The 16,186-nt window shown below is 41.2% G+C and overlaps 1 protein-coding gene across 1 annotated transcript in view; it reads right to left on the bottom strand.

The window, feature by feature from the left end:
• Nucleotides 1-5,444: 5,444 nt before the first annotated feature.
• Nucleotides 5,445-16,186, bottom strand: part of TMEM59 (transmembrane protein 59) — a 30,771-nt gene continuing 20,029 nt past the window's right edge. The window contains exon 8 of the mRNA XM_080657628.1: nucleotides 5,445-6,063. Coding sequence (XP_080513754.1) covers nucleotides 5,908-6,063 — 156 coding nt within the window. The 3' untranslated portion in view covers nucleotides 5,445-5,907. The remainder of the gene's footprint in view (nucleotides 6,064-16,186) is intronic.

Raw genomic sequence — 16,186 nt, 5'->3', positions numbered from 1 at the left:
CATTTAGTCCTCCCAGCCACAGAAGATGGGGACTATTACTGTCCCCATTTTACAGATGAGGAAACTGAGGCACAGAGCCATTAAATTATTTGCCCAAGGTTTACAGTTGAAAAGTGGCAAATGGGGGACATCTATAATACTGTCAACAATATAAAGGAAGGAAGGAAGGAAGGAAGGAAGGAAGGAAGGAAGGAAGGGAGGGAGGGAGGGAGGGAGGGAGGGAGGGAGGGAGGAAGGAAGGAAGGAAGGAAAGAAGGAAGAAAATGGCAGAGCCAGGTGACAGGCCTGGCTGAAAGGTTCACATCTTTACCTCTACCCACACCCTTATCACCCAAAAGTGTCCTCGGACCAGTAGCAACCACATCATCTGGGAGCTGGTTAGAGGTGGGTCTCACCCAGACCTGTCAAACCAGAACCTGCATCTTAACAAGACCCCCAGGAGATTTGAAAGCCCCATCCCTACCCCATGCTGCCCTTTGCGTATGGGTTTCCTACCTGCTGAATTGCTTTTTCACATCTCTTTCCCACTTTTTTATGGGTGGTTTGTCTTATTCTTATTGATTTCTTGATGCTGAATTCGAATCATTTGTTACATGGGTTATACATCTCTCTCCCAGTCTGTAGCTTGTAACTTGCTTAGAGTGACCTTCGGCTGGCTCCCTCTGTCTTTCTCGCCCAGAACCAGGTAAAAGTCTCACTTCATGAAGCCTTCTTCCACTTTCCCTGCTCCCCTGGGTTTACTTTTCCCTGTATTTCTTATGGTCAGGACTCCATCTTAGTCTGGCTGTGGCTAGGTGACCCTCTGGACATGAGATAAGCAAACCCCAGCTTGTGTCAGACAGACTGGGTTTTCATCCAGACTCTGCCAAATGAATACCTATCTAATTTAAGGTGGCCAATCACAGCCTCTCTAAGTCTCAGTGTCCTCATCGGAAGAATGGGGATAAGAATACTTACCTCATAGTTGTGAGGATAGTGAGTGCACATATGTGAATGTTTTTTGTAGCCTGTGAAGGTGTCATATTATTTCTGGATGCCTTGGTCTGTCTACAATTACAAAGAGATCTGCTTGAGGCCTGGGACTGCCTCTAACTCCAGGGCTCAACTCTGAGTTGGAGAGTGCTAAGTGGGCACCACAATTAGATTGACCCAGGGACCTGGAGATCTGCTTCCAGAGCTGGATAGAGATGAGGCACTGTCCCCACCTCAGCGCTCATCACTCCTCCTATGCATTCCTCAAGTCTCCGAGCCCTGGCTGGCCACCTCTCCTCTCAGAGACTGTTTCCTAACTCCAAAATGGAGATGTTAAACCCCATCCTGCTCTTCTAGGGGGATGTTGCAAGGATCCATTTAAGGTGAAAGCGGGAGTGCTAGAAAGAGCTTTGCAAAAGTCACAGGAGTCAATAGACAAATTCCCTCGTGAAATATATAAGTAGACACTTTTACAAGGTAGAACAATAATATTGTCTAATGCAGATGATCCAAATTTTACTGACATTTACAGACTTAAGCACTACTAAATTAACAGAGGTGAGGTTCCAATGAATGCACAATGGTCTATCTTGAGGTAACATTATCAAGAGCTTTTGTTGAAATCTCTCATTTCTAATCAGTTGCTATTTTCTTTTCACCCAAGCCTTCAATTATTGCTGTTCCAATGTTGTAAAACCATTAAAGTATAAAAAGCACAGGAGAAGTAGTAAAAGAAGCCCAAATAATTTAGAATTGAACAAATATTTTACTCTTAGAAATGACAAAGCAAGCCCACTGGTTCCATTCCTGGTCAGGGCATATGCCCAGGTTGTGGGCTCCATCCCCAGTGGGAGGCGTTCAGGAGGCAGCCAGTTGATTCTCTCTCATCATTGATGTTTCTCTCTCTCTCTCTCTCTCTCTCTCTCTCTCTCTCTCTCCCTCTCTCTCTCTCTCTCTCTCTCTCTCCCTCCCTCCCTCTCTCTTCCTCTCTGAAATCAATACAATATATTTTTTAAAAATGACAAAGTAATATCAGGCAACTTCTTTTTTTTAATATATATTTTATTGATTTTTTACAGAGAGGAAGGAAGAGGGATAGTCAGAAACATCGATGAGAGAGAAACATTGACCAGCTGCCTCCTGCACACCTCCCACTGGGGATGTGCCCACAACCAAGTTACATGCCCTTGACCGGAATCGAAACTGGGACCCTTCAGTCCGCAGGCTGACGCTCTATCCACTGAGCCAAACCGGTTTTGGCAATATCGGGCAACTTCTGAACCAGGAGTTCAGTGAACTTGGATGGGAAAAATTAAATCATTTTTTTCACTAACTTATAACTGAAATATAGCATTTCCTTTAGTTATGAACAGAGGCAACAACTGAGAGCAGTATTAGCAGTACCTGTGACTTTATCACCAATAAAAGTTACATTTAGATATGAAATTATGGTTGTTGCATATGTTTCAAAATAATAATTTTAAATTGCATCATAGAAATTTCTGAGACAAGAGTGATAGACTAGATGATCTGATAATTTTTTATTTACTAAAAGTATCTCTCTATATATAAAAGCCTAAGCAACTGTCCAACTGGTAGCTATGACACTCAATGACCACAAGGGGGCAGACGCTCCAACCGGTAGCTATGATGCGCACTGACCACCAGGTGTCAGGCACTCAATGCAGGAGCTGCGGTGATGCACCTGGAACCAGAGAGGAGGGAGCCCGATTTGGGGTGCATCACCCGAGAACCGCTCTCTCACAATCCAGGACCCTTTGGGGGGGATGTTGGAGAGCTGGTTTCGGCCTAATCCCCACAGGCCAGGCCGAGGGACCCCACAGGTGCATGAACCCATGCACCGGGCCTTGAGTATATAAATAAAAGGTACCCATGAAGTTTTGTGAAAAGACTGGGTATATTCATTATGGTGACTACTGTCTGTGTAATTGCATGAATTAGTATGTCTCACCCTAGGGGCCTGAACCAAAGACCTTAGGAGTCTGGGAGGTTTGGACCAGAGACTCACGGGCCTTGAGATTTTGCCTAAACCAAGATACACTTCTCAAGAAGATGTTTTTTACATGATACCTGCCTCATGAAAACAAGTGAAGTTGGGCCCATTCAAGAAAGGCTAAACTGTTACTTTAGGACAGTGATTTTCAACCTTTTTTCACCTCATGGCACACATAAACTAATTACTAAAATTCTGCGGCACCAAAAAAGATTTTTTGCCCATCTGACAAAAAAAAATAGGTATAATTTCGATTCACTTACACTGGACAGCTATTGTTGTTGGCTGCTGTCCTCTTTTTAATATGACAACCTAAGGAAAGAGAGGTCAGTGTCCCTGACTGAATAGGCATTGCATGTTTTAAAAAACTCCTGCAGCACACAGGTTGAAAAGAGCTGTTTAGGAGAAGAGGCCCAAAGGCTCAGCTTTATTGGTTTTGTTAGAATTTTCAAGTCAAACATTTTTTACAATTGTAGGAAATAGGCTTCTGTGATCCATCTCCAGCATAGCCACCTTTTAATGGAATTGGTTGCTGAATTTCCCCAGGACAAACAGAATAGGACATAAGAACAAAGAACTGTGTATGGGAGCCACCATCACTGTGGAAACCCCCGAGGCACCGCCTCCAATAGACAGAGGGAGGTGGAGACAACTAGAAAAGGGCTCAGCCCAATTTTAATGGCCCAATGGGAGACAATAAGACTTAGGAGACTTATGAGGAAACTATTAACCCCATAGTTCTCAGCCAATGAGGAACCAGAGGAGGGACTCTCGCACCCAGGGGGATAAATAGGCTGTGAACACTACTCCATGTGTGCCTGTACAACCGGAGAGACACCGGCTCTTGAGAACTTATTAAGTATGGTCTTGTTTTCACCATACTTCTGTCTCTGAGTCCATTATTTTAATTCAGACAGGTGAGCATTTCTCACAAAAATGTAATTTTTTTATTTTATTTTTTTGGTGGGGATAATTTTTTTAGTTTTTGAAAATTAAAATATAAAAGAGGGCAGGAATGATTGTGTTTTCACATACAGGAATTATAAAGGGGAAAGTTTGTCTGCACTTGGATCAATACTTTCAAGACAGTTGAGGATATCTCAGGGGTAACCTTATTCAGGAAGCAAAGAAAAACAAAACCAAGTGTAGAGGAGAGAATATAAGACAATCATACGGTTGTCCTTCTTATCTAGATTTACTTTTATTGTTTTCATAAGGGAGGGCTTTCCTAACAGTGGGCTGACTCCTATAAATCTGTGTCATTTTGTATATTTCCCCCTCACTGATCTGAAGTTTGCTTCACTGAATGTATTTCAATTAAACCTGTTCCTGAGACTAAGCACAAACTATGGCTGGGAAATAAGACAACCAGGCTTTTTTAAAAGGTGTACTCCCAACCCCTATGTTCTATAACTGTTTTCTCACAAAAAATGAGACGATGACTGCTTGACAACTCTTTATTACTCCTCCCTTCCACACCTGGATGTGTGCACGTATCTTCTAAGCCTCCATCTTCCAAATTCAGACCAACTATTTTAAAAACGAAAACCTGTATTTTGTGACCAGTGTCTTACTTGATTAGTTGTTATTGTATATATTTTTTTGACTCAGAGAAAGCTGATGACTAAGCTGCAAGGTAAGTGTGCGACTCACTCTTTAGTCAAAAAGTACTATTTCTGTTGCCAACAATGTACCTATGTGTAAGGAAGTATTGGTTTGCCAAGTTACTTAACATTTCATGGTAAAATAACACTGAATCGTTTCCATTCTGTTATCTATGTTACCTGATATCACTCTTATTTTAAAATCTGTATTATTATAGCTAAAGGAATGATAATAATAGCTTTTGCCAAGTGAAATCTAGTCTAATTCTTACTGTCAAAATGTAGAGTTTTCTCTGAAAATATCTTTAAACTTATACTTGACATGCTTTCTAATAGAGAAAATAGTTCTTGGGAAAGACTCACTCAACAAAAATCTATAGCCTATGCAATAACATAAAATGCACTCTGACTCTAGCGAGTTTTGCTCAGTGGTTAGCACTTGGACCAAAGGGTCTCGGGTTCAATTCCAGATCAAGGGCATGTACCTTGGTTGCAGACTTGATCCCTGACTTGGGTTGGGGCACATGTGAGAGGCAACCATAATTGATGGGTCTTCCTCATGTTGATGTTTCTCTCTCTCTCTCTCTCTCTCTCTCGCTCCCTTCCCTCCCTTCCCCTCTCTCTAAAAATCAATGAAAAAATATCCTCAGGTGAGGATTCTTTTAAAAAAGCACTTCTGACCACATTGTTTTTGCTTCAGTTTGTTTCCTGATCATCATATTGTATAGCAATATGTATTACTACCATAGCAATAGGTAGTAATAGAACATTTCCTAATTTTTGTCTGGGTTGGGTAGGGGTGAGAGGAAAGATTGGAAAATCAAGAGTATATTAACTCAAATTTTGAAACATAATTATTCAAATAAAATTTTAATGATTTCAGTTCAATACAACTGAAAATGTAGTGTAAGGGCATTTCCTGCTAAATTTCAAATTACAGGTTGTGGGCCATTTCTAAGCAGAAGCATCCTATCCTACTGAATATTCAGTTTAATCACTAAAGTGATTGATGGTATCATGGTGGGGGAAAACAATGATCAGCTCATAGAATGTGGCTAAAAAGGAAAACAAAAACAATGCAAATATTAAAGAAACCACAGATATTAAAATAATAATACAATCCCAAATATCCATCTCTTAAATTACTAGAAAAAAATTACAGCAAATATAGTCTTCTCAGTTTGGGTAACTTTATTTTCATTTTATAGTGATTTTTAAGCCCTATAGTCAATGAAACCAATTTTAAAAGCTCTATGAGAAATGAATATTTAGATAGCTATTACACTTTTCTTAAAAAAAAAAAAAAAAAAAAAAAGCTTAAATTTCTGAATGAGCAAGATTCACTTTTGTGGGTAGAGGCCCTGCTTCTTCATGATCTTCCACTTGAGATCTAACAACCACAAGAGAAGAAGCTGGATATCTGTTTAGTTTTTGTTCATTCACAAATTCCAAGTCGCCATAGATACTCAGCTTCTGCAAGAGAAAATCAATGAATATTAGAATTTGGATAATTAGAAACCTCACTAAGTCTTCAAATAACAATTTAATCTATGGGTATTTTGAAAACAAACAAACAAACAAACAAACAAATAAAATTCTATAAATGTCCTCAAGAATGAAGAATGCTTTTATGCAAAGTGTTACAGATAGGTGATTCAGCTGCCAGTAATGGCAAAAGAAAACTTTTCCACATGTCCTAAGTTAAAATATTTAGAAGCATAACAACAGAGTATCAAGAAAAACTACTCAGGTTTAAATGGAGTTAGTGTGGACTTATTTGGGATATTTGATTTTTTAAGTGATCCATTCCTTCAAGATCTTACCTCTGCGACCAACTTGTCTAATGATTTGGAATAAGTTTCTCTGCTACTAAATCTTTTAACTTAATATATTTGGAAAATATGTGCTATTTTAAAAGACTGTGAGAACTAAGAATTTACATGAAACATTTTAACACTGAAAGTTCTTCACAAACATATAAAAGCTCCTTAAATTATCATATTCAAGAAGATAGTAAAACAACAAAAGAATGAAAGCATAAAATAGAGTCACTGCAAATGTCATAGAACTCAACTGGAGTATAACAGTTATGTCTAACATCCTTTGAAAGTAGGTCTATTTAGATGTAAGTTATCTCCTAAAAGCAGAAAAGCTAAATGAAAAGTATTTACTAAGAAATAGATTTGTTAACTCCTACAGCAATACATCTCTGTGTCATGAGTGAAACAGTGAAGTGCTGAGCTTACTGAGAGGATAAGTGACTGGTTATAGAGCAAGAACCACATGAAAGTACTTAATATCGGGAAGGTGCATTTAAAAGATCCTATATAATAAAAGGCTAATATGCAAATTGTCCCCTCAACCGGGAGTTGCGGGGGGAGGGGGGAGGGCAGTGCTGGCCCACCAACTGCCTGCGGCCCCTCCCCCGGGCTGGCCGTGCATGAATTCGTGCACTGGGCATCTAGTGTTAAATAAAGAGCAATTTAAAGATTTTTAAGTATCCATCAATACTGATACATGCTACAGCATGGATGAACCTTGAAAAACATCATGAAAGTGAAAGAGGCCAATCATTAGAGATCACGTAATGATTGCCTATGGCTGGGGTGGTGGTGGTGGTGGTGGTGGTGGTGCTTGGGAAAAAATGGGGAGTGGATACGAATGAGTCTGAGTTTTCTTTCTGGGGTAATAAAAATATTCAAAAAGTGATTGCCATGATGATTGCTTCCTTGTTTCATGTTTCAGATATGATTTGCTGACTACTGTTCAAGGCAACACAAGGAGATGGCCCAGTACCTTATATTTTTCCATTAAGAGAATATCATCCAGACAGATTCAGTGGTTGATGGACTGGGCATGGATCTGATATTGTGTGGCCTCCTTAAAACCCAGAATTAACATGTGATAATCTGCTCTGGGCATTGTGAAAGAAAAACTTTCACAACTCTACCTAGTAACATTTAAAGACCTTCCAACAGCAACCAAGAACTGTGTGAATGATTTCAAACATCAACATGGAAGAAAGTGAAGAGATGGAGGTGAGGTGGGGGATAGTATAAGGGAACTAATTAATTCCTTATCCTTCAGTAAGAAGACATTAGATAGTCCTAACCCGTTTGGCTCAGTGGATAGAGTGTTGGCCTGCGGACTGAAAGGTCCCAGGTTCGATTCCAGTCAATGGCAGGTACATTGGTTGCGGGCACATCCCCAGTAGGAGGTGAGCAGGAGGCAGCTGATTGATGTTTCTCTCTCATCAATGTTTCTAACTCTCTAACCTCCTCTCTTCCTCTCTGATATATCTTTAAAAAATTATATTAAAAAAAAAGACATTAGATAATGTCTAAAGCTGGCAAAACAAAACAAAATAAAACAAAATCAAAAGTTAAAATTTTAAAAATGGTAACTACTTGGAAAAAAATTTTAAACTATTGGCTGTATCCCAGTTGGTGTGGCTCAGTGATTGAGCGTCGACCTATGAACCAGGAGATCACGGTTCAATTCCCAGTCAGGGCACATGCCTAGGTTGCGGGCTTGATCCCCAGTAGGGGATGTGCAGGAAGCAGCAGATGGATGATTCTCTCTCATCATTGATATTTCTTTCTCTTCCTCTCCCTTCCTCTCTGAAAACAAAAACATAGATTTTTAAAGTGTTTTTATTGATTTCAGAGAGGAAGGGAGAGGGAGAGAGAGATAGAAACATCAATGATGAGAGAGAATCATCGATCGGCTGCCTCCTGCATGTCCAGTGGGGGATCGAGCCCGCTACCCGGGCATGTGCCCTTGACCAGAATCGAACCCGGGAACTTTCAGTCCCCAGGCCAGCACTCTATCCACTGAGCCAAACTGGGTAGGGCAATAAAAACATATTTAAAAAAACCAACTATTGGCTGTAATTTATCTGAGAAGTGAGGAAGAGGAAGATTTAATTTATGTTAATGTATTACTTCTAAAAGTTAAAAAATTTTAATTAAATAAATTTTAATTAGTAAATATGTATTTGAGCTTTAGGCCTGGCTCTGCCACTAATCAGTTATTTAATCTTCGATAAGTTCCTTAAATCTTTCCTAAAACTCAGTTTCTTAACAGAATTTGGATTAAAAAGCTATGGCATTTATATTGTTTTCTGATTGTCTAACTCTTTTTATGAGACTTAAAGCTTCTAAATGGCAAGATTCTTAGTCTTTTTTTTTAAGACAAAGAAAACAATGTTTATTATAGTTTAAGACATGTTTCACCCTACTTTCTGACTCTTAGAAGCCTTAAACTGTTCCTTCTTGATCTTATTCTTCATTGTATCTTTAATCCCTTGAACAGGGCCTGACACATAACAAGTTACCCATATATATATGTGATTCACTAAACATTAATGTTAGTAGGAGTCTTCTAAAGCCCTTTTAAACTGAATACATGAAAGCAGATGATCATGCTTTTGACAAACAAAGAAAAAGGCAGCATACATATAAAGAGATAACAATGTGGCAGCATGTATAGCAGGGGTGGGCAACCTTTTTTCTGCCAAGGGCCATTGGGATATTTATAGCATCATTCCAGGGCCACACAAATTATCAACTTAAAAAATTAGTCTGCTATATTTGGTCAAACATTTAATTAACTCACCCCTAATGCCTTGGCAGGGCCAGACCAAATGACTTTTCGAAACCAAATGTTCTCCACCCCTGATGTATATCAACATCTGTTGCTATAGCAACATTTTGAGGCTGCCTGATCTCTAAAAAGGAATATCCAAAACTACTAAACCCTGTTCTTATATGTTAAGTTTGATCTGCCTGGCAAGGACCACTATGGAATGACAACTCTTCATTATTTTAAATAGATAACTCAACAAGAGAAAGTGTCATCCCATTAAGTTTCAAAAATGACATCACAAATGTAAAAGAACAGAGGAAAAAATGTGGAGAAAAGATAAAAATCTTTACGCATCAAGTCACTCAAAATGACACTGCCTTAAGATCAAAACAAAGAAAATGAAATTCTTTGTCAATTCTTTTTGGCCATTACAATCAAATGATATATGATGAATACCTAATTATGTGCAAAGCAGGCTAAAAATAAATTATTTCAGAGCTTTCCTAAATAAGAAAAATAAAGCTGTTCATAAGTTTCTAAGACCACATTCTGCACATCTATTACTACCATTTAAGCTTTGTTTGTAGTGACTAAAAAGACAGCTTTTTATATTTCACCAGGGGCCCGAAACTCGTGTACTGAGGGTGGGGGCAGGGGGGGCCCCTCAGACGGGCCTGCGCCCTCGCACAGTCTGGGATCCCTCGTGGGATAGCTGGCAGTCAGACATCCCTCTCGCAGTTTGGGGCTCTTGCAGTCTGAGATCTCTCTCTCCTGACCACCTGCCTGCAACGGAGGTGGGAGAGGTACCCGCCACTGCTGCTGCGCTCGCCAGCCGTGAGCCCGGCTTCTGGCTGAGCGGCACTCCCCCTGTGGGAGTGCACTGACCACCAGGGGGCAGCTCCTGTGTTGAGCGTCTACCCCCTGGTGGTCAGTGCATGTCATAGCGACTGGTCATTCCGCTGTTTGGTCAAGTTGCATGTTAGCCTTTTATTATATAGGATGTTTAAGCTCCAAGATACTAGGTCTGTACTTTAGAGACACACATTCTCTCAGCAGGCTTATGATTTCCTACAAACACACAGGATCATATACGTAAATAATATAACACAATCTAAATAATACTGCTCACAGATGAGTTATAATTTTACTAGAGGCCTGGTGCCGTGCACTCCGGGGGTCCCTCAGCCTGGCCTGAGCCCTCTCACAGTCCAGGAGCCCTCAGGGGATGTCTGACTGCTGGCTTAGGCCCGCTCCCATGGGGAGCGGGCCTAAGCTATCAGTCGGACATCCTTAGCGCTGCTGCAGAGGTGGGAGAGGCTCCTGCCACCGCCGCTGCGTCCACCAGCCGTGAGCCTGGCTTCTGGCTGAGCGGCGCTACCCCTGTGGGAGCACAATGACCACGAGGAGGCAGCTCCTGCATTGAGCACCTGCCCCCTAGTGGTCAGTACGCATAATAGTGACTGGTTGTTCCACTATTTGGTCGATTTGCATATTAGCATTTTATTATATATGATAGTTAAAATGGAGTATCATGTTACTATGGAGAGGGGTCAGAAACAATTTATGTTCTAATAAAAAAATCAATGAAAAGGCTTTATAAAGTAAAGTTTAAAATAGGTAGCTTTTGGCCAAGAAAACCTGAATCACTTTCTAATACTAAGTTCTCAATTATTTTTACAATAAACAAAGAAAACACCAGGGAAGGAGTACTTACACTACAATATTTTTTTAAAATATATTTTATTGATTTTTTACAGAGAGGAAGGGAGTGGGATAGAGAGTTAGAAACATCGATGAGAGAGAAACATTGATCAGCTGCCTCCTGCATACCCCTGACTGGGGATGTGCCCGCAACTAAGGTACATGCTCCTGGCCGGAATTGAACCCGGGACCCTTCAGTCCACAGGCCGATGCTCTATCCACTGTGCCAAACTGGTCAGGGCTATACTACAATATTTTTAAACAAGAAACAAAACCTTAATATGTATTAAAAATTATTTATACTACAAATAAATCCATTCTAATGACAACACAATAATAGTTCTGTATGATAGGATGAGTGATTTCTTTTCTGCTTCTTTATATGTACTTTACAAATTTCTACCCTAAGTACACAGTATTTTTATGATAAAACTGGAGACCTGGTGCACAAAAATTCATGCACTTGGGGGGTCCCTCAACCTGGCCTGTGCCCTTTCGCAGATCAGGAGCCCTCAGGGGATGTCCGGCTGACAGCTTAGGCCCACTCCGCCTGGGAGTGGGCCTAAGCCGCAGTCTGGCCTCCCTCTGCGGAAGGCGACTTGCGGGCCAATCGGGGAACGGCGCGAGCTGTCGAGTGGCCAGTCCCACCCCCCTAAATGCCCCTCTGCCACCACTGGTCACCGCCACCCTGATTGCCATCCCCTCCCTCTGCCCACTGGTACCCGCCTTGGCTGGCCTGGTGCTGCCCTCTTGCCAGCCGGGTCTCCCCCCCCCAACCCCCCGCCCCCCGCCGATCGGTCGTTCCGCTGTTCAGTTGATTTGCATATTAGGCTTTTATTATATAGGATAGGATACATGGTTGAACACAACATTAATAGCTAGCCGAAGTGTGGTTTCACATACAAAGTAAAGCCTAAAATGAACGATTCCAAATGGCTCTTTTCCATATATTTTTCTAAAAAATATACCTTCTTAGAAAAGTCTAGCTCTTTGAGGTTATAGCCATAATTTTATTTTTTTATTTTTATTTTTTTAAAAATATATTTTATTGATTTTTTTTACAGAGAGGAAGAGAGAGGGATAGAGAGTCAGAAACATCAATGAGAGAGAAACATCGATCAGCTGCCTCCTGCATACCTCCAATTGGGGATGTGCCCACAACCAAGGTACATGCCCTTGACCGGAATCGAACCTGGGACCTGCAGGCCGACGCTCTATCCACTGAGCCAAACCGGTCAGGGCTAGCCATTAATTTTAATTGTTAAGTATAGGAAGAAGAGCTCTAGAGAGGAGCAAGAAAGTAACATCGTAAGGCAGATATCTGTAGGAAATGTATCAGGTGTCAACAGGACTCCATATGGGCGTTGATTCTTTAGACTCTATGATCATAGGAATCTAGGGGGCATACGTGGGAAAAGTGAGTTGTTCCCCAAAGAATTTGAAAATAAGAGGAGAGAATTTCTTACAGAATTAAAGCTATACAATCAAAATAAAATTTATCACAGCAGAGACAACATCTAAAAGGAAAAGACCAAGTCATTTGAAAGGAAAGTTCCCCAAATCTATAAGATACAACCAAAATCACAATGAGAGGCACTGATATGTCTAAACAATACCAGAATAGGAGATTGCTTGCATAGATAAAGAGGTGAGAGAGGAAAACAATGAAATGTCCATTTAAAACTATTTGGATAGAAAGTGCTCAAATTAGTCAGTAGGCCTGGGGACCAGAATCCAAGTTGTGGTGGATTTATCAAGGTAAATTTCACCTGAGGCCAGCCATTCAGTCTTTCTTGGCAATAATCAGACCAATCTGTGTGTGTGTGTGTGTGTGTGTGTGTGTGTGTGTGTGTGTGTGTGTGTATTTTTTAACCTAGGTGTAAGGAGAAGGAACTAATGATGTAAAAAGGAAGGAATAAAGTGCCACATGGTGGGGAGGTCAACAAAGATTTATTACTATGGGTTTGTAGCTTTTTTGTCATAGGATTTAGAGTGCATGGGGTAACTAAAGGAAGTAATAGGCGTAAGATGGGTAATTTCATTTTATCAGAAATAATGAAATGACTAAAATATGGACATCAGCACTAAAAATAACACAAGCAATGGAGCAAGAGGATGTCATTAATAAACTCATAAGCAGATGAGTTTTACAGAGATTTATACAAACTCTAATACTTCAATTCCTGATCCTGTCCAATTTTATCCATTTGGTTTATTCTCCTAATTTAAATTCTTTCAATCAAGTTAGTTCCTTACAGTACTTCCATGATAATTGGCTTATTCTTGTCTGTACCTAGGAAAATTGTCTACCCCCTTCTCTGCTAATTCATATCTACTCATTCTTCAAAGTTCAGGTCAAGATCCACATTATCTAAAACCCTTATCTGAAAATCCAGCACATGGTGTCTGCTTTCCTTAACATTTTAAACATTTATAATTTGTACCACTTAAAATCCTTATCAGCCATAGGAAAGATGGTAAACAGGAAAAACACAGGAATTGTGAATCAAAAGATAACAACTAATTCCAGCCTCAATACTTTCACTGCTGTGCAATCCCAGGAGGTTAACTGGCTTTGTAAGCCTGCTAACCCATCTATAAAATAGATAATAGAACATACTGTGGAGTACTGCTAGATATGTAAGATATCTGAAAATACTTTATAAAATTTACAGAACTATATAAATGTTTTCAACATTATCCTGTTCCAATTTCTAGCTGCTTGTATCACATATCTTAAAAAATCCTATATGCCCTAACCCAGTGGTCGGCAAACTCATTAGTCAACAGAGCCAAATATCAACAGTACAACGATTGAAATTTCTTTTGAGAGCCAAATTTTTTAAACTTAAACTTCTTCTAATGCCACTTCTTCAAAATAGACTTGCCCAGGCCATGGTATTTTGTGGAAGAGCCACACTCAAGGGGCCAAAGAGCCACATGTGGCTCGCGAGTCGCAGTTTGCCGACCATGGCCCTAACCGGTTTGGCTCAGTGGATAGAGCGTCGGCCTGTGGACTGAAGGGTCCCTGGTTCGATTCCGGTCAAGGGCATGTACCTTGGTTGCAGGCACATCCCCAGTAGGGGGTGTGCAGGGGCAGCTGATGTTTCTCTCTCATTGATATTTCTAACTCTCTATCCCTTTCTCTTCCTCTCTATAAAAAAAATCAATAAAATATATTAAAAAAATAAAAACATAAATAAAAAAATCCTATATAATAAATGCCTAGGTGGCTCTCGTGCTGAAACCGTCACAAGATGGCTGCCACAAGATGGCTGCACGCACAGGGGAGGTGCGGCCTGGTGGCTGCTCTGCGTGGTGAGGCCTGGGGGTTCCATGGCTCTGCGCGGCATGGAGGAGGCCGGTTCCGGCGTCTCCGCTGCCTTGTGTGGAGGAGGCGGGTCCTGGCAGAGGAGGCGGGTTGCATCAGGGGAGGGCAGTTGTGGGCGATCAGGCCAGCAGGGGAGGGCAGTTGGGGACAATCAGGCCGGCATGGCAGGGCAGTTGTGGGCAATCGGGCTGGCAGGGGAGGGAAGTTGTGGGCGATTGGGCCAGCAGGGGAGGGCAGTTGGGGGCGATTGGGCCGGCAGGGGAGCAGTTAGGCGTCAATCAGGCTGGCAGGGGAGCAGTTAGGGGGCAATCAGGTTGACAGGCAGGCAGGCAGGCAGGTGAGCAGTTAGGAGCCAGCAGTCCCAGACTGGAGAGTGTATAGGCTAGGCTGAGGGACACCCCCCCCAATGCACGAATTTCGTACACCGGGCCTCTAGTAAAATATAAATCTTAATTATTCATGCATAAATCTTATATTAAAACATATCTTTATAGTCTGTTAAGATAAAAGTGTTCAAGCACCATGCTAGGCACATGCCAACTACTTATTAGATTCTATTTTAACTTTCCTCCTTTCTTCTTTTCACTCTTTTTCTATTGCACTTTTGAGGCACAAGAGAACTAAAGTTTATTTCATTTGGAGTTGAGTTAGCTCATATTTATTATATAAATAACTTTCTTTCTTTGAAAGCTAAATTGAATAATCAAATTATAGACTTTTCCAAAATAAAATTCCTTTACCTTAAAAGTAACATTTCTTGGGTCAATTAAATTTTTATTACCAAGGAAGTCATGATAGTTTTCTATCTCTTTCAGGGTTAGATTCTAGAACAAACAAACTCAAAATCAAACGCTCTAGCCTTACTGCTTCTAAAGCAGCAATAATTCTTTAAAATTTGTGGCAATTAGTTTAAAATGTTAAGTGGGCATACAGACTTCTTTCTTAAATATCACCTTAGAAACTGATGTCAACAGGTTCTTTTCAGTCTCAAAGAACCAGGGAGAGAAACACTTTAAACCAGCCAAAATGTATGTAACTATGGTAGTTAGCGTTACAGAAAACTGGAACAGTGATTCTTGTGCTGCAAACCTGTAATTTTCATGTGTGCCAACCCCCAGGTATGTGACTGAAACCACCAAATCTTCTCTCATTCTATTAGTAGAGAGGCCTTGTTTTTCTAATTAAAAAATAGGCATTTAAAATGATTAATCATATGGCTCAGTCTTCAAATAGGGTTACTAGAATTAAATCTACCTCAGAGGGGGAGAAACCAAGATGGCGGCATAGGTAAATACCTAAACTGCCGCCTTGCACAAAATATCAAAACTACAACTAAAAGACAAAACGGACACCATCCAGAACCACAGGAAAGCTGGCTGAGTGGAAATTCTATGACTAGAAGGAAAGAGGAAAGCACATTGAGAATCAGAGGAGCTGCAAAAGGCTGATGTACGGAGGCGCACGCGCGGAGAGGACGGGCGGCTGAGTGCACAGGCGGCTGAGTATGCGGTTGCCTTTCTTTTTTTAAAATATATTTTATTGATATTTTACAGAGAGGAAGGGAGAGGGATAAAGAGCTAGAAACATCGATGAGAGAGAAACATCGATCAGCTGCCTCCTGCACACCTCCCACTGGGAATGTGCCCGCAACCAAGGTACATGCCCTTGACCGGAATTGAACCCGGGACCCTTCAGTCCACAGGCCGACACTCTATTCCACTGAGCCAAACCGGTTTTGGCTGTGGTTGCCTTTCTAAAGCGGGAGGGAGACGGAAGCTCCCGACTGCGCTGAATTCCAGTTCCGGGCGAGTTTCTGGGAACCCAGATTCATTCGGGGAGAAACTGGACTGTCAGGAAAAGAGAAAGCACACTGAGACTCAGGGGAGCTGCAGAGGCAGAGGTCCGGAGGCACGTGCGCGCAGAGAGGACGAGCGGCTGAGTGCACAGGTGGCTGAGTGCGCGGCTAGCTTTCTAAAG

Source organism: Plecotus auritus, assembly GCF_963455305.1.
Source record: "Plecotus auritus genome assembly, chromosome: 2".
In the NCBI taxonomy this organism is placed as follows: domain Eukaryota; kingdom Metazoa; phylum Chordata; class Mammalia; order Chiroptera; family Vespertilionidae; genus Plecotus; species Plecotus auritus.
This window is presented reverse-complemented; position numbering and strand designations above follow the sequence as displayed.